Below are 27,372 nucleotides of genomic sequence, written 5' to 3'. Positions count from 1 at the left end.
AGAACAACACGTCATCATCATCGTAGCAATCATTTACTTGCACCAAGACCGAAGACAAGAAGCTCACGGTTGTGATTCCGTATGTGTACAACGTGTCCCACAGGCTTAAGAGGACGGTGGGCCATGCAGTAGCGTGTGGTCTTTTCCACATCCAACAAATTACAAAAATTGTGCAGAAAGTTAATTCGGATGTCACAAAAGCCCCATCATGCATAAGAAGTACCAGAACATGTATACTGCCTGCACAACAGGAGTCATCTAAGACATCCCTTTGTCATTACATTGGACAAACGAAGTACTGCATCAACAGGTTATGGGAGCATTAAAATTATTTAAGATCTGGGACTAGCAGCAACCTCTCTTCATTGGAAAGAACGCAGTTGCCATCCCTGTTTGAGTGCACATTGCAACGTTGCAAAAGTACACATTACAACGGACAAGAAAAATCTATGAAGCCTACAGGATCATAAAGAAAGGCACAGATTGCGCAAGCACATTTTCAATCAGCTTGTTAGATAAAGAGGTTGAATTCATAGATGGCTGCCTACGTGTGCAGAAGAGCCATTGCAAATGGTAGGAAGTATCTTGCAATGGCATGACACCCTCCTCCTGTGAGTATATCTGTTTTGAGCGCGAACGACGCAATAAACATTGGCTGAAGGTCAGCGCTGTACTCACTCAGTCACTGGAACCGCTAAATACACAAACTGGGTGCTGCATCAACGACATGCTACGGGAGCACAAAAATTCTTTAAAATCTGCGACTAGCAGCAACCTCTCTTCATTGGAAAAAATGTGGTTGCCCTCCTGCTTGACTTAGTGAAACAGGTAGCTTAAAATAAGGCTTCGGCCCAGGATACAATTTTTCTATGTTATTGTTGAACTTCAAATGACACTCAAGGAATGGAATTATTTTGGCCCCAAGTACCTACTTCTGAGTACAGGTGCAATTTCCTGCTTGGAATCGGATGGTTCAGGCCAAGGTTCCTTTGGTTTATCTGCTAAGGAAAATGTGTCGATTGGAAAGTCCGGCAGTGCCCTGCTCATGGCATCCCAGGAATGGCCGAGCGGAGCGGATTTCGTCTTCAGTGGAGGCTCCACAGCAAGCCCAGCTGGCTTTTGGCCGACAACACCTGTGAATGGAAAGACAAGCAGAACAAGATCAGCGGCTCCCGTGCAAGGCTCCAAAGACTGAAGTAGACATCCTCACCCATGAACAGCAATGAGAGCTTTCCACACACTCATCACAGCAGCTTTGACAAACGGTTACAATGTGCAATGTGCACATTTCATTACAGAGTGCACATTGCAGATGCACAAATAAGATGCATATAAGAAGTAACTTGGCAGCTGCACCTTTCGTGTTTCTATGGATGTTATACTTTTCATTCCTAGGTGAAAAACATTGCTTGAACATTTGAGCGACTGGGAATGGCTGTTGATTAAGGGGACAGGATATCTGCCATGTACTATATTAACTCTCATAATGATCCCATCTTTTTTCTTATGCGGCATAAAATTCCTAGTGATTTTTTTCCACGGCCACTTCTAGAAAGTAGGAGAATGGTAATGATTCGGTCTTTGATACGGTGTCTGACGTACCGAATCGAACGCTGAATTGTACCACATGTCTCCTATTTTTGTCGCATGCTGGGCACCCAATCTAGCTCTATGGCACGGCAACACGGCTAAAATCCAACTGGCATTTTTGGCATGTCGGACGACGAATCGTACCGTCTGTCTCCTGCTTCACAGCAGCAAGTTTGGGGCGCGATCATTACGCGAGGAAAAAAAAAAAACACTTACTGATTGGAAAAGTGGGGGTACTTTCATTATGCCAGTGCACTTTTTATGCGAGTACAAAATACGGTATTTTAGGGCACATTTTATAACTGTTTTCTCATAAAACGTAAAAATCAGGTTAATAATTTTTTTTTTTTTTACTGTATTAGACCATACCTTTAATATTATGATGTTTTTTTCTGTGAATATTTTAGTGGTCTTTAAGGATGTGGCAATATCGATTAGTAGATTTGGACTTTAATATAGAATAATAGAAAACATTTCACAAAATTTAACGCGTATAAATTTTGGGCAAGAAACTAAGGTGCTACAAATACTTGGGAGTCTCTCAAAATTGCACAAGAATGTAGCAAGCTATCAGTAACTTAGGTAGTAAAACTGTGTTAATACGTACTGTACTTGGCGGGAAACATGGATCAGGTACGCACTAAGCATGGCTAAATTCAGAGCGCGAACTACTGGGACACAAGCTAAGGCATAAGAAAAGACAGGACATGCACTAAGTAATGTACTAATTAACTGACAATGGCAGGTGAGTGGCTATAGACCTACTAGCCAAAAGCAATGTGTTCACTCTCACTTAAACACACACGCAGACAAGTTTTATTTACAAGCAGGCAGCATAAATCTGTGATTTTCATATGCTGCCGTGGCGGCATGTGAAAATCACAGCAACAACAGCAGCAACAACGCCATCCTAAAACTCGGCAAGGCTGAGAGCCAGTTTCTCCATCAGGCCCCACTTCTCTGCGAACACCTTTATGACGGTCAACGCACTAGCCGCATCTGATAGGGAAGGGCCATCATCTATGTCGTAATCCACGACAATGACTTGGAAGCACTAGAAGCTATGGGAGCAGTAAACATGTCATGGCAAGCATGTTTTGAAATCGCTATTCATGGCGAATGCTGTCCGGGGAAGGTCCATGCACCGCAATTTTGCTATCTATGGTCTGCACGACATTTCACCTATTTGACAACATTTTGCCTATTCCACACTTGTATGCACTGAAAAATGAAGCAAATACTATGCAATAACCACTTGACATGCATTAAGTGACTACGGCTTAAGCGATCAGCCAATACACTAGGTTCATTGCAACAGGATGGATAGGTGGGTAAGTTGGTATTGCATTATTAGAAAACTTAAGAATGCAAGACACTGGACGAATAAAAGGAGCATACACAACATGCGCTCACTCACAATTGATCTTTACTGCACATATGGATAGATATACATATATAAAATATGGACACATCGTGCATGTCAAGATGAACATGAGCAAGAAAACATACATCGAAGGCACCTGTTCAACATTGATTGATAAAATTGAATTCTCTGTCGTTCAGTAATACCAATGGTTGGCTTACACACAGTGCGGCGTTCTTGGTGACACAATAGGCTTCTGAAATTTCTCACAAGGTTTGGTTAGGGCGACGGAACAAAATGACCATGTTTTCGAAGAGGGGCTTAGACTGGCACGATTGACAATGAGAGGCAAGATGAGAGCACGGCACGCCATTTAATAAGTTTCTTTGTTCTCTGGGGCTGGTCCTATGTACATTGGCCACACAGGCCGATGTATTAACATACCATTATCCACGTTGCAAATGGACAATGTGAAAAAGTCTGTGAGCAGGCTTTCCCACTCAGCTAACTTGCCCTTACTAATATGGTCACTTTCCTGTTAGTAGCATGATTAAGCCAAGATGCACATTTTGAAAGCTTGGACAGTGCTGGGAATGAACAGCGGCAGGAGTGATGTCAACATCCGCATGTTGACACTTCAATTACTATGCTAGCCAGAGGTCCGCCATTTTGGTTATGTCAAAGGTGTGTGGAGAAGTGTGCTTGCAGGTTTTGCATATCGCCTACTGTATGAGCTTTGAAGACGAAGAGCTGGTTGTCAATGTTGTGCCTGGCATTGAGCCCCACTGCTGAGATCCGTTACCATGATGGGTCAATGCAAACAAGGTGCTGCAGAAGCAACGCTTCTGAAAGACCTTTGATCTGGCTACCTCATGAGGCTTAAAATTGCCTGTTGCGTATTACAGTCAAACCTCTATATATATAGAACAACACAGATATATAGAATTATTGTGTATATCAAACACTTTCTATATCACCTGGGAAGTCGCATGCATTTTTAATTTTTTATGTTGCACGGGGTCGGACGTAGAAAGGATACATCAAACTCCACCACCCCAGACCACTTGTGCTCTGTTGACGGGTGCCGAATTTTCCAGCAACATTCTCAAAGATAGCGGTTGCGCGAACTGCATTCCCGACTGCTGCGCACTATAGCTGCACACATCGACTACGCTGTGGGTGCCATTTGAACGTAGTGGCGTACGCTAGCAGCGGCTTGGCTAGTTCCACAATGTCAACAACACATTGCCTTTGCCACACTGACTCCTCCTCGGTGCCATGCTCTGCGCCTGTCCCACCTCGCAAGGAATGGTGGTTTGCTTCCATAAAGACGTGTGACCGCATTTGTTCACTGGGCTCACTTATACACGCCATGGCAGACACTACTTAATACTTTGTTACCGACAGTGTTTCAAATGCTTCGATTGCCGGACGTGGAGATCGCAACGGAAGTAGCGGCCAAACGAAGACGCTGCCGAGGTTGATCCCGCAAGCGCTGATGTTGCTCCGCTACCAACTTCAACTGAGGCTGTAGCTGCTTTGGCCCTTCTACGCTGCTAGTGCGAAACAACAGAAGGCACCGGCCTATCGCTTGTGGATCGTTTAGACTATTTCAGGGATGCCATGGTTAAGCATGCAGCTGCCAATAAGAAGCAGGCTACATTGCTGCAGTACTTTCAGCCAAAGAAATAAATACTTTGTGTGAAGCTTCAAGCGAGTATTTAGTGCGCCACGATTGGTTCATTGATTGATTTGCACAAGCTTTTTATGCATCTTTAAAGTAATTTGATATGTCAAATTCTGGCTATATCGATTTATTTCGCAATCACTGAGCTGTTTGATATATCGAGGTTTGATTGCAGGAACTAATCACTCTGTGTCATGGTATGAAGTCAAACAAGCGCACACGTAAACAAAATGCTCCAGGTAATACAATCAAAACTCGATATAACGAATCACATGGGACCGTTGAAAATAGTTCATTATTCTGAAAGGTTGTTATAGTGAAAGGTCCAAAATTAACCATTCTGCCCATCAATCCATCAGTTTATAAGATGTCACTGCTTGAGCTATCCACGAAAACGACGCTGTTGGCTCTCAGCCCTCGCTGTTGCTATTTTTCATAGATTTTATTGCCACACACAACCAAACCACTGTATAATAAGAGTGACACACGCAATGCAGACACCAATGCTGAGAAAACAACTGACAAAAATGAACCTCCATGTCGCCTCCAAAGCGCAATCTTTCTTGTTTTTTTGTTTTTTACATTTCTTGCCGTGGGCACCACAACTGTCTCACTCGAGACAAACACCTGAACTGTTCAAAAGCGCAAGCGCGCATACGACACTGTCTGGAAAATGCAAAGTGCAACCGTCTGGCATCCCCGTGAGTATGGAGGTTACATTTCTTTATGCGTATTGCTAGTACAGCCATGGAAAGAAGCGTAAAAGAAAGAGGCATGTGCAGAAAGAAGGACGAAAGAAGGATGAGATGTGCCTCCACTGCTAGGCGATACTTGCCTGGGCAGAGCATGCACTCGCAAAACCCGATGCGTAATGACATCCACAACAGATTTAAAAAAACTATCTCCCACATTTTCTTTCTTAACTGAGCGCAGTCTCCCTCGATTTCGGAGTATTAGTTCGTAGAACTGAGATGTTAACTCGATACGGAAACTGAATTACGATCGCTATTCTGAAAAGTCTGGTATTCTAAAGTTTGTAGTACTGAAATATTTTTACACTGAAGCCATAAGTCAGCAGGGGATTTCTGAAAAGTTTGTTAATGTGGTGTTTGTATAATGAGGTTCACTGTATAGGCAGTGTTTAGGGTGTCTCGATTAATGGCTTTTTTGTTGTTTGACAAACCCACACAATCCCACTAATCTTCGAAAAATTTCTCAATGCTTTTTTGTCAAATTTTAATGCAACTAGCATTCTTAGGGTACTTCACACACTTCTCGGGGGCTGCCTATATACCGTATTTACTCGCATAATGATCGCACTCACGTGATGATTGCACCCCTGAATTTTGTCGTCAAAATTCGATTTTCTTTCTTTCCCGTGTAGTGATCGCACCCTGCACTTTTCGCAGCGATATGTCGTGTGCCAAGTCTAGCTAATGGTGATCGCGTTTACCATCTGTCGAATGCTGTCAAATGCTACGCGAGCGACTCTTGAAGACATACCAAGCGGTCTGCACGCACCAAACATTCTTAAGCAGATGCCCCATTTCATTCCTGTCATCACTTTCCGCACTTCCATGAAAGAAAAAAAAGCTACAACCAAACTTGCCTTGGCTTTATTACTTGTAGGCTTCATAATGGTTTTGGCCAACAACAACAAAGAAGGCCCCTTTCGATTCTTCTCGTCTGCACTCGTGGGCACGCAACAAATCGCGAGCGGAAACGAAAGTAGCCACGTTTACACTGATATATTAAGAGTGTACCCTATTCATACGCCGGCGCTTGTAACGCAGCTAAGATATTCGCCCACCCTTAGCGGAAACGTGCCGTGTTAGGATAGTAGTGAAGACAAATGCCGCAGTTTCCGCAGCATGCCCACCATGTGTTTCTATGTCACTGGCAGCTCCGCGCGCCCATCTCTGTTTCTGTCCCCCTCAAAGTGTACATGGCTATGTTATTGTCGCAAACTTGCCGATATTAACAATATTATTCATTACTGATACAGAAGAAACTGTTTCAATGCACGTAATGTACTCGCGAGAAGAAAAGAAAAATCGCATTCGGTGTATTCGGCTTGCTCCGCTGGCCGCAATTTTTGTTTTGGTGTCCCGCACTACGTACAGTGGCAGCCGCCTGCTTGTTGACCTGTTGTCATCCCGCAGCAAATGTGGGATGAAAAAAAAATATTATTTTAGCAGGAAATTTAACCCACGTAATGATTGCACCCCTGAATTTATGTCAATTTTTTTGACAAAGAAGCGTGATCATTACACGAGTAAATGAGGTCTGTCTAACCCTTTTCCCGGCAACCTGGGTCAGCGGGTAATCCATGGTAGAATGGGCAATGCATCAGGCTGCTCTGATGAGGGAACAGGTTTAAAACAAAGCCGTAAGAACAACTTGGGTCGCTGGGTATGTGGCAGGCTGCTGCACAGACTTCAGAAAAAGTAATTGTTTGGCAAAAGGAGCTCGCAGCAACAAAAATCATGGACTAATTCTTGTTCAGAAAAGACTGGACAGTTCAAACTACGCAAAAATAAAAATCTCTTTTTAAAATCTTGTCCACCCTGTCCTCTTAAATGGTTGTGTTCATAGGTTGGCATACTCGCTAATACTCAATTTAAAGGTGCGAGTAAGTGACAAAGGGTATCAGTAGACTTGAATATGAACGTGAATGAGTAGTACTGAGGGGATTGTGTTCAGCCATTTCATTGCAGCGCCATAGTGCAGCACGTTTTGGGCACAAGGACCATGTCACGGCCAAATCAATTTCGAATTTTGCACATGCGAGTTGCTGCTTTCCCTCTTTTTATCCTCCAAAGGGTGCCGGTACAGCAGTGAGGCTGTAAACCAATTGCTGTTGTATGCCCCTGAGCAGACAAGGGGCTCACACGATTGATCCGCTCAGGCAGGAATTGGCATCTCCTCTCTCCCGGTAGCTTGAGCCAACTGTGGGAGGGAGGGCACAGAAAAAAGCTCTCAAACAGTGATGCTGTGCATATTGGATTCAAATTCCTCTGGGCAGCCATTTTGCTGGCCGAACCTGCCGAGGGTCCTCGACCCAAGGAAAATGAGTACAGTCGAGCCCACTTATAACGGCCCCACTTAAGACGAACGCTCGCTTATCCCGAACAAGTCCGGCGTGACCGTCAAAATATACGTTTAGGCTATGGCGCTCGGTCTCAGCTACAACGAACGCCCGCGAACCTAGCCGATCGGCTACAGCGAACGCCTTGGTGTCGCGGACCACTTTCCACGTGGCGAGATCCGCCGACCCTGTGTTGTGCACGCTCCGAGAATTGGCTTTCCCGTGGCGTCTCGCCGGAGGCATGGAGGAGCGGCGATGCGGCGAGGGGATTGCCGCGATAACAAGAGAGAGAGAAAAAAAAAATGCCGGCCCAGCACGCATCAGCAACGTGAACACACAAGTCGAAAGTGCCAGCTCATTCGCCACGGGACCCCACTCGCCATCGTCGATGTCAGGGCAGCGGCGAAGTTTTCCACCCATTGACAACGTAGAACGTGATCACGTGCTTTCGTACCCCCTCTTCTCCCTTCCCCCCCCCCCCCCCCCCTTAACGCCGTGCCTCACACCTCACACGACTGCGGGACTGTCTTTTTCTTACTTGTGGTTGTGCTAGCATTGTCGGCATTGTTTCCTACTGGTGTGCTCCCGTGCCTATCTGAGATGGCAGATTCGCCGGCGTCTACTTCGACAGTGAAGCGAAAAGCTTTGGACTTGGCCACGAAACTGTTGATATTGAAAGACCTTTCCCAAGGCGCGAAAAACCACGAACTGGTGAAAAAGTATGGTTTGTTGAAATCGACAATATCCACGATACTAAAAGAGGACAAAATCTACAAGAGTGCCACCACGGACTCCGCGACGAGGAAGCGCCTACGGAAAGCCACATATGCAGACGTTGAAGACGCGCTTCTAAAGTGGTTCCTTGATACTCGAGCACGCAATGTTCCCATCAGCGGGCTGCTGATGTTGTCCAAAGCAAAGGACTTAGCGTTCCTCCTGGACTTCCCAGATTTTTCTCCTGGCAATGGCTGGCTCCATCGCTTCAAGCTCCGCCACGGAATTATTTTCAAGACCATCAACGGCGAATCGGCATCGGTAAGCGACGAAGGCATCAACACGTGGATGTCTAAAAACTTGGCCCGTGTATCAAGTTATGCTGAAAGGGATGTGTATAACGCCGATGAAACGGCGCTATTCTATCAAATGCTGCCTGGCAAAACGCACGCTATGAAGGGTGACAAATGTGCTGGCGGCCAGCACAGCAAAGTTTGCATAACTGTGCTTTTGTGCACCAACATGGATGGAAGCGATCGATGCTTGCCATTTGTCATCGGTAAATCAAAGAGGCCACGTTGCTTCTGCACATATGTACCAGTGCGTTACAGGCATAACTCGAAGTCGTGGATGACACGCGAGTTGTTCGCGGAATGGCTTATTGACTTTGACAGCAGCATGGCGAAGAAAGGGCACAAAGTTCTTCTGATTCTCGACAACTGTACCGCCCACCATGTCCAAGCTGTCTTAACGGCAGTTGAGTTGCTTTTTCTGCCGCCAAATGTAACTTCAGAAGCGCAACCGCTGGACATAGGTGTAATACAGTCGTTTAAAGCGGCCTACAGGCCGCTTTAAATGACCGAAACGTTTGTGCAGAAACGTTGTGCAGCGAATGCTGATTGCAGTTGATCGCCCCGCTGCCAATGTGCCTCTGCAGGTCTCGCTGTACTCGGCGATAGAAATGATCAGAGCGGCGTGGATGGAAGTGACACCCGAATTGTTTTCGCAAGGCCAGCTTCGCTGACGCACCTGAAGCAGGCATTGAAGACACTGAACAAAGCCAGCCTGACGACGACTTGTGGCAACGCGTTGTTGATGCTAACCTGGCCGGCTGCGATCTTGATTGGCAAGATTTTGTTGATGTGGACGACGCTGCTGAAGTGGCGGAGTCGTTTTGCGACGAGACCGCCGTCCGGGAAGTGTGGGCATCAAGCGACGCCGAAGCATCGAACCATGACAACGATCCGTCGGAGCCAGCACCCGCAAGCGCGACCACAGCAGTGAGCCATATTGAGGCACTTAGAAATCTTGTGTATTTTAAGGCCTTGGGTGACGAACACATCGCAGCTTTGAACAAGCTTGAAACCGCCGTCATTGGGTGTGCTCTGACGAGGCAGACAACGATCACCGATAAATTTTTGTTTTGATTGATGTCAATTTTTGTGTGTGGCCCACATACCACGAACTTCTGGATAGAACGAACGAATTCCGCGTGACGCTCTGGTTCGTTATAAGCGGGCTCAACTGTACTTTTTCGCTGTGTAGTCAAACTATGCAGGGTCGCCCAGTAGGCTATGGAGCTGAAGGCATATTGCCTTGGTAGCACAGTCACTGGAACAGTCATCCTGCCATATAGCAGCGTGTTACGCTGTTTTATAATACTGTTGTGTTGCCCTCGTATGATGGGAGCTTCGGCAGGTACACACCGCGTGGATAGGGTGTAGCAGTTAGTTCAACGCCAAAGCAGTTGTCTAATAAAAGCCTTCGTTGTACTCTGAGCCTTCTCTTCCCGGCACTCTGTTTCACTCCCAGCGAAGACTGATCAATCATCTTTCTTTAAGCATACGCAACACATACGGCTGAGCTATTGTACACAGTGAGCTTAGATCCTCGGACCTGCATGGTGGTCTAGGTAACCCCATAGGAATGCCATAAGAGAGATCACAGTACCGATAAGTGTGAGCAGAAGCGAGTATGAGTGTGAATGAAATGCACATTCAGGTGAACGTACACGAATGTGAGTGTGTACCTACGGTTGTTAGTTATGCGGGTTTTATGGCGCAAGAGCAACTACAGGTATGATGTGCCATGCACAAGATGAGAATATATAATTTGATGAAAGTGCTTCAAGCAACAAAAATTATCACTTTAGAGTTTGTTTAAGAAACCTGCTTCTTCTAGAAACTCAAAAATATTGTCTAGAGATACAAGCACGTTTTCAGCTAGGATCAGGGAGGGATAAATGGTGTTAGTGTTTTGTGACGTTCATAAAAATATTTGTCTTTTTTCCTCCAATGCAGGACATATTATTAAAATGTGATTCATGGTTAAGTTTCTTGGCATTGATTAGAAACCACTTGTTCTTCATTTTTCAATAAAAAGTTATGTGTGAGATGTGTGTGTCCGATACCAAGGCGACAAAGGATAACTTCCATGAAACATTCCTGGTGGTATAATGTCTTCCACTCCTGCAGTATGGGCTTTACTATTTGTAGTTTGTTGTTAGCTTGACAGTCCCAATCCTTTCGCCACTTTGTGGTGATCGCAGCACAGACTACCTGAACAGAGTCCTTGAGTGGAAGATTTATTTCTGTTAGTCTTTCATGGGCTGTCATTGTTGCATATTTGTTCGCCTTTTCATTTCCCAGGATTCCGACATGGCTTGAAAACCAACAGAGACAAATTAATTAACCGCGATTTTCACTTTCGCCAAACATTCTCAGGCTGTCGCCAAGAAGAGGTTCACACTCTGATTTTCTATGGAGGGGAATTAAGTGAACTGAGAGAATCTGTGTAGACCACTACTTTTTTATAACCTCCTGTTACTATTTTTTTCAAAACCATAAGCAGGGCATATACTTCCACTGTAAAAACTGAAGCAAACTGTGGCAACCTAAGACAATTTTCCCAGTGTTCTGATACACCTGCACTTCCAAGATGTTTATTTGTCTTGGACCCATCAGTGTAAAACTTGGTGCAATCATTGTATTTTCTTGTAATTCTCAGAAATCTTGTATTACGAGTTCAGGTGCCGTTTCTTTTTTTTTTTTCTTTTTTTCTTATGCATGCGTAAGAGCAAAATCACAAAAATGTGCAAAATCATACCATGGGGTCTTCGGTCTTCAGTGACCCTGAGAGCCTCGTTCAGAACATTGCAGTTTTGGCACATTTCTTCAAAACGAAGGGTAAGTGGTTTCACGTTATGTGGTTTGGCACCGAGAGTTGGCCACCGAGACAAGTGTCTCGGGCCTTGGAGTTCGGTTGCTTTTAGGGCCCTGCTGGACTGATGTCTGCAGGGCCTTTGAAGAGGATGCTGCTCCATCCTCTTCATGGAGCACCACGGACTGCTCCATTCCACCACGGGGGCGGGGGGAGTCACTGCGGGACCACTATGCGTGGGCTCGAAGAACTCCTGAGGCCTCTGTGACACTGCTGCTACCTGTGTCACATCGGCATAACTTCTTCGCAAAAGGTATGACAATTGCTTTCTTGCTTCAAAGAACAAGATCTTTTCTTTAACAGTCAGTGTAATTATTTTTTTTTCTTTTTTCCAGCAAGGGTGTAGTATAGTGTCGCCCCCTGTCAGATCTCTGTGTCATCGTACATGTATGTTTTGTAGTTGTTTAGCTAGATGGCGCACCCCCCTTCTGTCATGTGACAAACTTGGACCAATCGTGAGGTGCCATCTGGCATGTGAAGCCTTTTTAATAATAAACAGCCGCGGGTCGGCGGAGTCTTCGTTCCGGTTTTCATCGGGAGCAGTTAGCTCCGTGTCTCCTTCACTGCGCCGGCGCTAGCCGCGCGTTCGCCCGTCGGGGCCCCCCGCTTGCCTGCCGCTGCCGACACAACAAAGGGCAAGACTGCGAGTAAGCTGGATGGTCTCCTTTGCAGTCAACGCAATGAGGGGAAGAAGTGCAATTGCCAGATTGGTGATCATTGGAGCTGCATTTAGCACAGGTTGTTTGTTCTCTGCATGCATGTGAAGCATGTCCAAACCTTTGGCATTTGAAACATCATCTGAGGTTCGGGATACTATATGGTTTGACGTTTACTTTGCCAAAACCTGCGTCCAGCGAGGTAGGCATTATGCTTGTTCCAAAGGTGGGTATAACATGTTTTGTCGAGATTTCTTGGTCATTTCTGGGGATGACAATTTTTTGTACTTTGGTCACGTTTTGTTCCTGGTAACCTTCCAGCAGTTCCTTTTCGTTCAAGCCCAGAAAGTCCTCCTCAGATATCAGACCCCTGATTGTATTTAGTGTTCTGTGGGCTGAAATTGTCACTTTCGGGTCACCAATACTGGTAAGTTCTGAGAGCTTTTGTGCTTGATCTTTGTCATTTAGTTCTAGGCGAAGGTCGCCACTAGACAATCTTTAGGCTTTGTATGTCAGTCCGATTGTGTCTTTCAGGCACTTGGCCACCAGAAATGGAGAGAACTTTCTTACTGGTATGTTGTTTTCACTGTGGACTGCATAGTACTTGGGAAACGATGGAGCAGTCCTCTCAAAGGAGAAATAGAATGGTGCTTCGCTGCGGCATCTTTTCAGACGCCAATCATAGACAACAGAAGTTTGTGCTGCCATAAGAACATGTGTATGTTTGGCAACAGCGCCAACCACCTCTCACAGAGTCCAAAGAGGGGATGTGGCAGAGCTTGCATACAAGTCTGCACAATGCCAGTCGTACGCTGTCACTATAACCAAATATGGTGTAACCAAGGTAAGATAGCCACCAGCGTTAACCCATCCGCCAAGAAGAAAGGAAGCAAATGGAAAAGAGAAGACAGGCAAGGCCAAAAAGTGAGAGAGAGAGACAAATATTTAAGGAGAGAGAGACGAGAAAAGGCGACTGCCGTTTTCCTCCAGGTGGATCAGTCTAGAGGTGCAGTCAATGTGAAGCAGAGGCCAACGAGGTGTGTTGCCTTCACCTTTGGGCCTTGAAGGTCCGAACAACCGGAATCGGCTCGAACCCCAGGATCTCCCTTTCCGCAGACTACACGCAGGAAGGTAAAACTCTCACGTGCTCGGGTATGTGGTGTCACAACACACCAAACGCCTGCTGATGCAGACGCCTCCGCGGGGGTACCTATGGTTGTATGTGTGCATGTGGGCAGATCTCAAGAACAGTACTTTTTTTTTTTTCCTTTTTTCAAAGCGATTGTGTTCCTTGAGGTCAAAAAGCATGAGAGCCTATGATTCAGAGGCTAAACTCACCAGGGCTGCGGCTGGTAGGAGGTGCAGGAGGACGAGGCGGGCTGCCTGGTGCCCTCGATGGCCTGGCTGAGCTGGAACCGGCCACAGCTGCAGAATAGCTCAGTGGACGGCTCATCCGTGTGCTCTTTTGCTGAAGGGCAAAGTTTTCCGTCTGCCTGGCTATTTCTGCCAATGCGTCATCTGCAAAGCACAGAAAATAAGTTTATGCGTGGAGCGTACATCAGGGCAGAAGCATCACCAGAGAGAGATAGAGGTCCTTGCTTTGTTTACACTACGCAAGAGAAGCAAACTAAAAATACACAGGGCCACGAAATTTACTAAAGGCGTCCATGAACTAACTGCTACAACTGTACCAGGACATTATAATTGCATTTCTACGTAATGAAATGCAAATGTGACAGTATAATGAAGACACACTGATGAGGACTGCACCCACAAACTCTGCACTCAATCTTTACTACTATCACAAAATTTACGCTAATTTAGTGCAGTGTCATGCCAGGAAATCGAAAAAAGAGACAAGAGCAAGTCTGTGGGCTGACTGCCCATGGAAGCATCCATATTTAAGAACTCTGCCGGCAGCCAATGAAATAAATAGCCCACTATCACGTTTACAACTCGCTGTTCTTAAGCAGCTCTGGGAACTCTGAATTAATGTTCCCCCACAACTAAAAGCACTTGAATTTACCACCTGCCTTTCATATTTTAAGCTGTGATTTTCCTGCAACTTTTTTAAGAAGTCAGACCCACATCCGCATTTAGCTTGTTGCACGAAAACAAAATTGGTGCTTCCATTGTCTTCTCAGACATCATTTTAATAGTATAGGCTGACTGTATTTCTGCAATAAGGTGCAGTGCTTTCATATAGCTGGTCATTTTGCAGCAGCACCGTAAAATGGAGTGAAAAAAAACATAATAATAATAATAAAAGAAGCTAGACATACACAAAGCTGTATATGTCTAGGCCAATGTGTTTAAAATATTACCAGGGTGCTTCGATACTTTTATTCTGGTCATGAGTTCATGAAATTCCCCCATAATGCTATGGGAGCACTTCATATAGCCCCTGCAGTGGACACACCATGGCACTGGCCCCAGTAGAAGGCCACCGGAGTTGATGTCGACAGGGTCCACAGGTGTTACGTAGGTACGTAGATACGTGTTACGTAGTTACGACCCACGTTTGCACGAGGGTTGACTGCCATGGTGTGTGAACATTGTCGGTACAATGTGCAAATCGCCACACAGTGTTTAAAAATTTACGTGTCAGCAATTTTGAAATTACAATGCATCGTTTCTTTTCTAGGTTCACTTGCATTTGTAACAGTGGCCTAACTCAGATTTTAAAAGGTACACATGGGACTATTCTATTGTTCTAAATCGGCAGCAGAGCACTTGCATGTTGCATTTTTAATTATTTAGCATAACAGGCCTGAATTGCTGTTTATTATTTTATTTATTTATTTATTTACAAATACTGCTGTCTCAGATGTAAGACATAGCAAGAGTGGGTATGTACATCAAGACAACACACAATCAACATGTCACATGTAAATGAACTTCGTCTAGAAAACGCTCATGTGGCAATTCTCCGAGATTAGTATGTAGGTTATTCCACAATTCAATGGTAAATCGCAAGAAATAAAATTTGAAGCTACCTAAATGAGCTCGAAAGGGAACAATATTCGAAGGATTGGCTCTTCGTGTTACATGTACCAAGGAGCTAACAAATGTCACAGGTACGTCGACAATGACAGAAGCATGTACAATTTTGTGCAACATTATAATCCTTTCACACGTGTGCCTATGTAACAACGGCTCAAGCGATAGCAGGCCAGCATGCAGAGAAGGGGAGAAATTGCGATCGTATCAATCACAAATAAATCTAACAGCTTCTGCACAGCCTCAAGCTTAGATACATCAGATACGCAGTGAGGTGACCAGACAACAGATGCATATTCTAGAGTAGCTGCTCACATTACACCTTTTGCATGGTGCATCTCTCTCCATGTAGTGACTGCATGCTTCGCGACAGCGACAATGTCTAACATTTGTTGTGTGCCTGCGTGTCGGTCCAGCTGCAAGGGTACCTAACTTATTAACTAAGCCAATAACTACCTAAAAAGCTAAATTTAATTAAGTAAGCTAATTTCACAACTAATAAGACAGCTAACTAAGCTCACTAATAGCAAACATAACTAAAGTATACAATAACTAACTGAACTAAACCAACTGACAAAGCTAACTGAACTAATTACCTAACTACAGTCAAACCTCATTACCACAAACATGTATATAGCGAAATATCAGATAAAATGAACTAAAGCAAAGTTTGGTTGGTCCATGCTTTGTTTCAATGGGAGTTCTGTTTGCATAATGAAATAAGAAATTAAAAATTTGACACTGGATCGGTTGTATCGAAGTTGGTTTTTCTGTTCGTGTGGCTCGAAATATGTCAATGAGTCAAGAAAAACTCTAATAAACACACCATTTTGATCGTTTGAATCGTGATAGCGGAGGAGTTTGAATCGCCTGCTCTTGTTGCATGCCACGCCATCTAGGGGCAGCGAAAGTAGCTAGCATCGGCTGACCAGCTCATGATCAAACTCTCACCCCCGCCGCCTCTTCATGCAATCTGTGCTTTGTCATTCCATCATGCAAATCACAAGTTTGTCTTGTCGAATGCCCTCAAGTGCTGCCAAACAATGATTACGCTGTTTTTAAAATACATTCATTTGTGCATGTGGCCAGCATCACTGTGGGTGTGTATTTTTGCTCTCCAGCACAGAATGAAAGGTGAGGTCACAAGTTTGTACCAAGCTTTAAATGTAAAAATTGTGTGTTTTTGCTAATTTGTGTTGTCCATGTTTAAGCTCTTTAGGCACCCTTCCATTGAGCTCAAGTGCACACTTGCTCGCAGGAGTTTATATGCATACCTTTACAACAAATATTGGACATATTGAATTAAATTAAATTATACTGTGCCGTTTTATGAGCCAAAACCACAACCTGATTATGAGGCACACCGTAGTGGGGGACTCCAGATTAATTCTGACCACCTGCGGTTCTTTATTGTGCATTTAAAAACAAGTACACGGGTGTTTTCACATTCAGCCCCCATTGAAATGTGGCTGCCGTGGCTGGCATTTGATCCCATGGCAACACCATAGCCACTAGACAACCATGGTGAGTTGGATATAACAAATTATTTTAGCTTAAAATCTGACTTCATTATGATGAGGCTTGACTGTAATAAGTAACTAAGCTCACTAATTACCTAACTAAACTCACTAATAAGAAACTTAACATGACCGAACTAATGCTTAACGATTCTATCTAACCAAATAGAACTAAAATAACAACTAAACTAATTAACTGGATATATATAGCTAACAACCTAACCAAATATACAAATAACTAATTAAGTGAACTAACAAAACAAACTAATATTCAATGTAATAACTATCCAAACTAAATAACTAAACTAAACAATAACTAACACATCCACTGTAATGAAACTGAACTAAAGTAACTATTAACAATAATACTAACTCATATGTAATGAAACTAACTAAACTGAAACTATTAACTAAATAATTAGCTATGTAACTAATAACCATCCTGAACCAAATATACTGTACATAACAAACTTCAAAGCTACTCTGACAGAACAATTAACTGGTAAACTAAAAATATAGCTCATTAACTGAACAAAACAAGAAAAGGTAATCAAAGCAACAAAACTAACCAGCTAATTAAATATAATGAAAGTAATTGAAAAAATAATTAGTTCACACAACTAACTAACTACCCTAACTAATCAAGTAATAACCAAACTAACTAACCACATATAAGTAACTTATCTCACTAACAGGATAATGTGTAAATAGAGACAGCTGACCAAAACTTTTTGTGCGAGGTATGATACTAAAGGGAGCCATGTCAATCGTACAACACCGCAGCGTATAATTTAAGTGCAAATGCATCGCAAGCTAATTTATTTTGCAAAAGTTCCCATTGTATGTTCACTCTGCAAACATACTGAAATAAATGCGGGAGAGGCACCTTTCCTGGTGAAATATTAGCATGATTGCGCAGCCTGGCCATCTGCTGTGGCAGATTGACCGCTTTCTACTCTTCAGCTCCATCGGTGCCACCTTATATCCCTACATGAAACTTTCAGGAAAGTTTCGTGACCAGAAGGAAAGTATAGAAGGACCCCGGTATTACCAATTCGCTAGTGGAATGTGGCACGAATGAAAATGTGAACTCTCAGAGAGCTAGTTCTTCTAGCATGAGGATGATGGCAAGTACAAACCTTGTCAATGGCTTTGCTTATGCCTTATCTGGCAGCAAGGGCACAAGAGTATCTCCATAAAATGTAACTTTTAGCCTATATTACAATCTGTACATGAGATCTGTAGAAAGTTATTAACAATGTCAGCTACTACTGCGATCCTATGAGCATAGAACAAAATTATAGCACAACATGGTGGAAACAGTAATTAAAAATTAAATTATGGGGTTTTACGTGCCAAAATCACAATCTGATTATGAGGCACACCATAGTAGGGTCTCCGGATTGAAATTGACCATCTGGGGTTCTTTAACATACACTGAAATCTAAGTACCATGGGTGTTTTTGCATTCCGCCCCCATTGAAATGCGTCCGCCATGGCTGGGATTTGATCCCCCGACCTTGTGCTTAGCAGCACAACACCATAGCCACTAAGCAACCATGGAGGGTGTTGCATTCTCCCGGGTAGCGTACCCCACCGCTGCTGAGTTGTTGCGATGCCTGTTTATCGAAGCTCGACCGACGTTACTATTGGGTCGCGTGGCGTTGTCGGCGGGCTGCAGGCGTCCTGTAGACCATGGCGACCAGGCAATGATGAGATAATTTCTAGTGCGAAACTTGCATGGTATATTCAATGGTTGGTGAAAGATGAGAAGAAGAGAATGAAGTGAAAAAGTACGTTGCAGGGCCCTTTTAAATAGACCCACTAAATTCGTAGGCGGGATCTTGCTCACGTCAACATCACGTGACAGGCACTGAGTCTGGTTGTGGATAGGCAGCTGATCACTCCTCCTCGATTAGCTTGCACAGTGCCACCTCCGCATGCGGCAACCCTGGTGCCTGGTCAAGGATGGGGCTGCTGATTCATGCTCCCAGGTGAGGTGGTATGGGCTTGCTTCCTCTGGTGGCAACCCGCGGGGCCTGTTTGGTTCACGGAAAGCACGTCTGATTGTGGATGGGCGATTTATTCATTCTTCTAGGCGACGTTGGTTAGCAGAAGTTCTCCTGTAGAGCTTGACAGTTTGTAGAAAGGGTCCCTCTAAAGTCGCACGCACACAAAGGGGCCTGTAAGCACTGCGGGGTGCCAGCCAGACCGGCAACCCCTCGAGACAACCACAACAAAAAAATTGGGAATTCACCCTTCATTTCGATGAGGCATGGTGGTCGAGCATTCTTTTTTTTTTTTTCCTCGGAGTGCTACACGCCAACCGTAACAAGGGTCAACAGTGCAAACTATCAAGCTACAAGTAAGAGAGAATAAGAAGCTCCCCTGCCCACTTTTCCGGTTTCTGATGTTTCTAAGCACAATGATGGCGACTGCTTACCATCATACGCTTGGAATTTTGTTGCCATGGCAACAGTCTCAGTGCTCTCCTCCCAATGTGGTGTCAGCAGACAATGTAACTGAAGTGCTGGTAGCCGGATTAGCTTAAAAGAAAGTTCCTTCTGGCTATTCAAGCTGTGCTAAACTCCAAATTTCTTTATTCTGGACCTCCTCGAGCATTAATATTGTGCATTAATTAATTTGTATCATGCATTAATATTGAAGGGTGTGACCCTATGTTTACAAAGATTGACCGATAATTCGGACACTAATAGCTTGGAAATTCTTGCTGTTCGATAATTTCGACTTTGCTTGCACGACCGCATGCTAATTTGGCCACAGAGTCATGCAGAAATAGCAATATTGTTGTCTTAATATGTTACTGGCACCTTCTCGAAGGCGACTGTAGCGAAGCCTAGCCAATAAAGTAGTCACTAGCTGTACCCGAACCGAGGGACAAGCCAAGCGAAGCCACGAAATTGTAATGCCTGCATTTCTCTAATTTGATTTCTTGTGCGAATTCCGAGCGTCCTATGTTTGTTCCTTTATGTTATATAGTGACACAATTCTGGGCAACTTAATTGATTGCTATCACAAAATTCTGCGATTCAGAATTGTCAAGCAGTTTCAAACAGTGTAAACTACAGTCTCAATGTCCTTGCTGACAAGGGTGGCAAGGGCCAACAATGACAATGATCGAGGAAACCCGCTATCATTTTGCTATTGGAGTGCATGCAATCTTAGTTTAAATTGTCAGGAGATGAAGATTCTGTGCATTTATTGACTGTAAGTCTACCTATGGCGACAGCGTGACAATGGTCGAAATATGGACTGATCAGGTTGCAGTCAAGCATATGCGTGTGTAGCAACATGCTAATGCGCTTTTTTGGCCACATGTGGAATAAAGTAATTTATTTTTTAGTGAATTCAATATTTTGGACTTCCGGTTATTCGGGCATTTAGGTAGTTCCCGTAAAATTGACTTAGTGATTGGCAACTGTGCAAATAAAAAATAGCTCAGTATAAAAGCAGACAACTGCTAACCACGACAACAGTGTAGCATCTGGGCTCGTATACTTGGTTGATCACTTTTGGGGTTTGCTTCGCTTATGTGTGAGATCACCCCCAGCAGGTTTTCTTGCTGGAGCAATGAACACGCTGCCAATAGTTTAGCCAGTCACTATGCACCAAGAGTGATGCTATTTCTAAAGGACATAAAAGTGATACTATCCCTAAAGTGATCCATCCAGAATACAGCCCTTAGTATTGTCTGCTTCTTTTTGCATCAGCACCTCTCAATGAAAAGCGCCCTGTTTCTATTACATTTTACATCTAGAACACTGCTATTTGTAATCTCACAAGTTTATGCATTTGTGGGGCTCAAAGGCAGCTCCAAGAATGGCTGCCACAGCGACAGTGTGACAAGCTATTCAAAACTCTGAGTGCACCTACTCACCTGGGGCACACCTAGCTTCCTTTGGAGAATCCCATAGCGGAGGTGGCGAGCTTCTCCTCAAGTGCAAGTCAGGCTCACTCTCAAATGAAGAAGACCGTGCTGCATGAAATATTTTGTTGATGACCATCCAATGAAAAAGCGCAAAATAAAAATACTGTAGCTTACACCTTTGGATGCAAACAACGAGATACTACTAAATATGGAGCTAAACTGTCCTGTTCCTTCGACAAACTGGCTATAGCATTAGAGCCCTGTTTACTAACACTCAGTCTTTAATCATCTCCAAGTAATACATTTACTCTCGAAAGGCAACATTCTGTCTAAGCAACATTCACGCGGAAGAATGTTTTTGAAAGCACCTTGGCAGATCAGAGCTATTTGGCCTAAGCAAGAATCCTGCAGTATCTGTCTAAAGGTGGACGCATATTTTACTCAGCACAATATTCTGTCAGATTTGACATAGCCTGATGCCCACACATGCTAAACCTTGCTTCCATGGCAAATGCTACTAATGATAGCAGGTGAACGTGAAGCCATTCCCAACTTTTGCTTCAAAGTGCCACTAAATAGGGGGAGAAGCAGTGACCTACATCACCTCTGGATCTACCTAACCAAAGTAGCATCGCTGTTGTGTCTGCATGTGGCCTCCATTGTTTACAGTTCAGCGTGTTATGTTTAATCTTGAAGACCATCGCTCTTGATGAGGACCTCGGGATAACACACAGACAAAGGATATTTTGTTTTTTTCCTGGTGCTTCACACGTGGTCCATGTGGCTACCGTTCTAGCACTGTGCATTAAAAAGGCTTCTTCATGCAAATAAATTGTTGGATGCACAAAAGTTTATTTTATTGCGATAGCAATTATAGGGACACTCCATGACCGTCGCCATGAGGTTTCTTCCGTATGAGTGAAAGCGTGTGAGGGTGAGCCAGCGAACGCGGTTCAACGTCGTGTGCGCGAGCGACGAACGGTGCCCAGATGCGTGCCCTCTCCAGTGGCGAGGGAGGAGGGCCGTTCTTCTCGGGCAGCTGCTAGGGTGCCTCGATTTCCTTCACGCCCGCTGCTCTGTACAGAGTGGAGACAATCGCAGCGTCTACTACGGCGTTGGTCACACGAATTGCGGTACTATGCCTTAAGCGGACACCGTAGGGATGCGTTGTCGGAGCTCATGTGTCTTGAAAGCAACCTGCGACGTGGCCAAAGTGTGTGCCCGCGCGGACCTCACCTTCAATGCGATCTGCAATGTTGCAGAGTGTGCGTAGTGCCTGTAGTTCTGTATGCGCCACGCTTTCAACATTTTGTTCGCAATGAAGCGACAGATGCATGGAGGTCAATTGGCTCGAGCTGCTGCCGCGGTTCCTAACTTCAGCGTTTTTCACAGACAGTTTCCACTGTCATCGAGCGAGATGTGTTCATACACCGTGCTGATTAACTTAGTTAAAACACGATGATGGGCTAGTTGGTTTGAATCTATGATAGAATGTGTAAGCGTGACTGAACCAGGACGTAGAAAGAAGCAGACACGCAAAGATAGTGCTGTCTCTGTATGTTTGTTTCTACCTCCTCCCTGAGTCACGCTTAGACATTCTATCATTGTTAATTTACTTAGTAAGTGAATGCTTACAAGTTTATACGGCCGATAAAACTACTGTCCTTACTTCATACAGCTATCTACTAATTTGCTATCGCAATCGGTGCTTCGCCTTTCAGACGGAACTGCAAAATTTTTTCACAGACAAATGTCCCATGTCAGTCGTGCTGTGAAATAGTCTGAGAAATCGATACACTGACTGCAATGCTAAGCCTAAATGCTCATGTTGCCCAGCATGCAGCAGTGTCCTTTGCGCACATCAAAATGCTTGTCGTGTGCTTTTGTGGCAAAACCAATGCGTAGTGCGACAGCAAAGCGGCCTGTATCGAAACAGCTCCTTGCAGACACCGACGTGCCTCAGCCACAAGTTATGCGTGAACGTGCCCAGTGTGACTGTCACATTATGCCATTTAAAAGGTCAATATCATCATTTGTCAACAACAAGAGTGGACCAGGCAAACAAGCGACTCTTAGAACTTCCAAGTTGACTCTCACTTGCATGTTACAATCTGTGCACGCTAGCATGAATTAAAAGGACATTAGGATATACTGAATCACTTTAGATAAATGAATTATTCTGGAACTCTACTTTCGTTCAATCCACGGTAATAGGTTGATTATTAGAAGAGAAAATGTCGCTCAAAGCTTAATTTCTGAATTTCACGCTGAAACTGCCCTAGCAGGTACATCAGTGTGACGTCACAGATTGCAAAGTATTTTTTCACACTTTGGCCAGTGGTATTGTAAATGTTCTTGAAATTTTGCAAGTTTGATCTCCGACTAACTTAGAATGCAATGCAGTTTATTTTTCCCGATAAAAATTTAGCTAGGCCCAAACAAATGCCTTCAAAATCCATGATGTCATGGTGAGCTGGTGCGAGAATTTCAAGGTGGCGTAGTCATCAGTCTTTCGTTCTTGTGTCTGGTATACAAAGTGCCTTCTCTCCATAAGAGTGGCTTTTTTTGGTATTGTGGAAAGGTCAGCTCGAATAATTTTTCTCTTTAGTGCCTCTATAAAAGCACTTGGTCCTACCACCATGGGCTTGCAAGTCGTGCAATAATGAGTCTGGTGCGCTTCTGCGTGGGTCTTTTGCTACTAGCAAACTACTGAAGTGCATATGTGACGTACGATGGCCTGGTTAAATCTAAAATGCAATGTAAAATTTATTCTCCAAATCAATAAATTGTGTAAGTCAATGCAGAACAACCGGACGGGGTCAGATTTGTTGCGACTGCTCGCGGAACTCTACGATACCGTTCGTCCAGCAGAGCCCAGTTTGAAAACCCCTGGGATAGGCACATCGAAAAAAGCATTTCTAGCTGCTGCTGTGGGAAAGGTTAATCTAAATGACTCTGTCAAGTTGAGGAGCAAATTACCTTTCATTTTAATTTCAGCTGATTTCCTGAGTTCAGTGGATAGCCTTAAGACTTCAGGTTGCGGTACATGTGGTTCTTTGGTTTCTATGCTTGTCTTCGGCTTGTAAGGCAGCTCCAATGTGCTGAAAAGTGTTACAAAAAGAAAAGAGAGCATGTAGTTAGAAAAAGTGCATGAGAAGTCGCTGTATAAATTAAACTGCAGCTTTAGAGGAAGTACAAAAAGGCTACAGGCTACACTGCAAACTGCAAGATGATTCTCCATACATATCAAGCCAGCCAACAAAAATGAGGGTATTTTTAAGTTCCAAGTCAACAATTAGATTTCTAACCATAAACTCAGATTATTAAGGAAATGTTCATGTCATAACACAAGATGTTACATTGAAAAAGTTTCTAATCAAATTAACCATGGAGCATTCACCACAAATCCAAGATCAGCTAGAAGTTTACTCTTCTCAATAGAAACTGAAGCTCACTACAAAAGCCTTAGCTCATTTATGTAAAATTAAATTATGGGATTTTAGGTGCCAAAACAATGATCTGATTATGAGGCACGTTGTAGTAGGGGACTCCAGAAATATGGACCACCTGGGGTTTATTAACGTGCACCTAAATCTAAGTACTACAGGTGTTTTTGCATTTTGCACCTATCGAAATGCATCCACTGCGGCCAAGATTCGATCCCGCCCCCTCATGCTTAGCAGCCCAACACCATGGCCACTAAGCAACAGCGGCAGATAAATGATTTATGTAATCAATGCCATACAAGTTTCACTCAGTTTACTCAATATTTAGTTAAAGAGACTGATGGGCAAGTATTTCAAATCATAATCAAAGTTTAACTGAAACTGGGAACATGCAGGTTCTCACAAAATAAAACTCAACACGCTCAATCGGTAAGGACAAGACATCACAATACCTGAAGAAACTGTTTATTTTTCGTAGAAATGCGCAAAATACCCAAAGTAAGGACATTCAACGAAAATAAAAAAAAAGATATTTTGCAGAAACTTTTTCTGCAATGGGTTCAATGCTTGTGAGCAATATCAGGCAGAACATTGGAAGCATAATTCGCCAAAAGCCACCTTTGGCTTTGTTTAAAATTTGAACAGACAACTCTTGTAGAATGTGAAACAGAGGAGTACATCGCCTTTTCTCTACATTACCTGTGGGATAGGAGTACAGACAAGAATATTTCATCAGTCTTTCCCCTGTTACCATGCTATCAATAGAAATTGAGTTACATGCCAAACTTCTTCCTCATCCTCTGTTCCTGCTGTAATCTGTCAAATGACATTTGCTGCCTATGACTTAGTGTTGGGCTAAGACTTTTTGCTAGAAACTCCCTACTAAAGACCTCGAAACTAAAGAAAATAATTTTCAGATGTGTTGCCTGTAGGCAACACTTGTCCGTAAAGGGTTAATATGAGATATGTAGACAAAGAGGCAACATAATACAACAGAGGACATAAAACTGACAGTGCAACCTGCTACAGGCTTGCCTTTCACACATACAGTTGAACCTGCTTTTAATGAACGCAATAGTTCCATGAAAAGTAATCATCATATCAGCTCTTCGTTATATGTGAACTCTCCTTTCCACATGTGCAAAAATTGACACTGAAGCTGGTGTCAGTAATTACGATTCAATGCTAATTCAATCCAAAAATCGAATTTTGAGTATCTTCATTTTTGTTTCTAGCATCGTTCTACAGCTAGGCGCAAGTTTTCGTAACAAACAACCCACCTAACTCATGTGTAATGTTAATCTGTAATAAATAAAGGGAAATGAGACATCCACCCTAACGTAGCTAATTGTTACAAAGGAAACCCATACAGGTTCCTCAAAAGAAAGAAACCCACAGTTGAAGAAAAATTCATCCTGGTCCGGGACTCGAATCCGGGACCACCGCCTTTCTGGGACAGCAATTAGCTACGTTTGGGTGGAAGTCTCATTTCCCTTTATCAATTACTTCTCTCCACCTTGTGGGTTTCAGCAGAACTATCATGTAAAACTCTTGCCTTTGCTTCGAGTTGTTGATAAATTCGACTTCGCCATTGCCATCTGCTAGCATTCTGGTTAGCTCAGATGGTAGAGCGGCTGCTCCAGAAAGGCGGTGGTTCCGGGTTTGAGTCCCTGACCAGGACGAATTTTTCTTCAACTGCAAGGCTTTTTCTTTTGAGGAACCCGTATGGGTTTCCTTTGTAGCAATTAGCTACGTTTGGGTGCATGTCTCATTTCCTGTCATTAATTACTTCTCTCCAGCTTGTGGGTTCCTGCAGAACTATTACGTCAAACGTTAATCTGTCAATCTAAAGAAGAAAATCCGGCATCATTGCTTTTTGAAATACAGTCGACTTCTGTTAATTTGATCCTGACAGAACGACTAAAGTAGGAGAGTTATCTGGCCGATCGAATTAAACAAGAGGCAGAACGAACACCAAGACACACTACTGATCCATTTGGCAGCACATCGAAATCTCGATAATTAAAATCTCTTTATTCAAATTGACAAATAATTTGAACTGTTCTGTTTGTCCCTGCAAAGTTCTATGTAGAGTAGAACCTCATTTATACATTCTGGGGAAAAAAGCGACAAAAGAAGCATTAACTGGGAAAACATATGAACTGAGGTCACTAAAAAATCTGACACTGAACTGTAGTTGACATCTATGTAATGTGAAGTGTTGCATGAGTCTTTTCAGCACAATATGGCAATGCCTCCGAGCTGGTGGGGCCCAAGCAGCCAGAGACGCGCACTGTCATTTTTGCAGCCTCGGCAAGCTTACGCTTGTGCTCCTCGAATGGACGTTTACAGAAATGCGCATGCACCGTCAGCGGTGGCTGCAAGTGCTTTCGTTGCTGGTGGTTAGGCACATGACACTGTGGGAGAAGGGAGCATTGAACCTACAAGCAAGGTGCACAGGCGAGTCTCTGGCGGTGGCCAGCACACTAGCTTCCTGTACTGCCTTGCAGCTGCTGCTGACGGTGCAAAAGCATTTCTGGAGAAGTACATTTGGCATGGGTCAGCAGCTTCTTAGAACGGAGAATTTTGGCAGGAAGTTTGATGTGCGCACTGGACGCAAATCGTTGCTGCATGAGACGCCAACGTGCATTGAGGTGAAACGCATGTCAAGTTGATGCCTGTAGAGGCGGGACACATGCTGGCTACACGAGACGCATATAGTTTTTATGTTCTGTAGTCTTTTAAGATGGCGACGGGAAACCAAAACGAAATCTAGTTGGTGGTGACATAGGAATACGATGCCTACGATGCCACCAGAATGAAACGTTATGCTTGCTTCGCGCAGCCTGCAGCATGGAACAGTACAGTGTATGGGCTATCGCCTATTCAATGCGTGTGGTATGCTTCCAACGCACTACGCCTCATGCGCTATGAAACAGGTAAGTGAAGATGCGTATCGCACTAGGGTTGGTGGTGATAGCTGTCAATGTGGCATGCAACAACCCGGAGGCACAATAGATGTGGTGAATAGAAGTGTGGTGAATGTACAATGTGGTGCTAGAGGCCTATCCAGGCGATCCTTAACCTTAACTTTAGTCTCCTGCATCACAACAATCATGTATTGTCAAGCAAATAAAGAAAGCGCTTCACCACACACATAATTTGATGTAACCAAGATGGTGGACCTCGGGCTGAAATCGTAA

General features: G+C 43.9%; 1 protein-coding gene across 3 annotated transcripts in view; it reads right to left on the bottom strand.

Annotated features, from left to right (window-relative positions):
- The window catches only part of Tmem131 (Transmembrane protein 131), a 111,449-nt gene that overhangs the window by 21,927 nt on the left and 62,150 nt on the right, over positions 1–27,372 (bottom strand). For all 3 annotated transcript variants that reach the window (XM_055073835.2, XM_050183054.2, XM_072287843.1), the window contains 4 exons: positions 23,703–23,824; positions 20,733–20,831; positions 13,656–13,835; positions 933–1,133 (listed from right to left, as the gene is read on the bottom strand). In XM_055073835.2, the coding sequence (XP_054929810.1) occupies positions 933–1,133; positions 13,656–13,835; positions 20,733–20,831; positions 23,703–23,824 (602 nt within the window). The remainder of the gene's footprint in view (positions 1–932; positions 1,134–13,655; positions 13,836–20,732; positions 20,832–23,702; positions 23,825–27,372) is intronic.

This window comes from Dermacentor andersoni, chromosome 4 (genome assembly GCF_023375885.2).
Source record: "Dermacentor andersoni chromosome 4, qqDerAnde1_hic_scaffold, whole genome shotgun sequence".
In the NCBI taxonomy this organism is placed as follows: domain Eukaryota; kingdom Metazoa; phylum Arthropoda; class Arachnida; order Ixodida; family Ixodidae; genus Dermacentor; species Dermacentor andersoni.
Note: the sequence above shows the minus strand (reverse complement) of the source record. Positions and strands in the feature narration are given on the sequence as shown.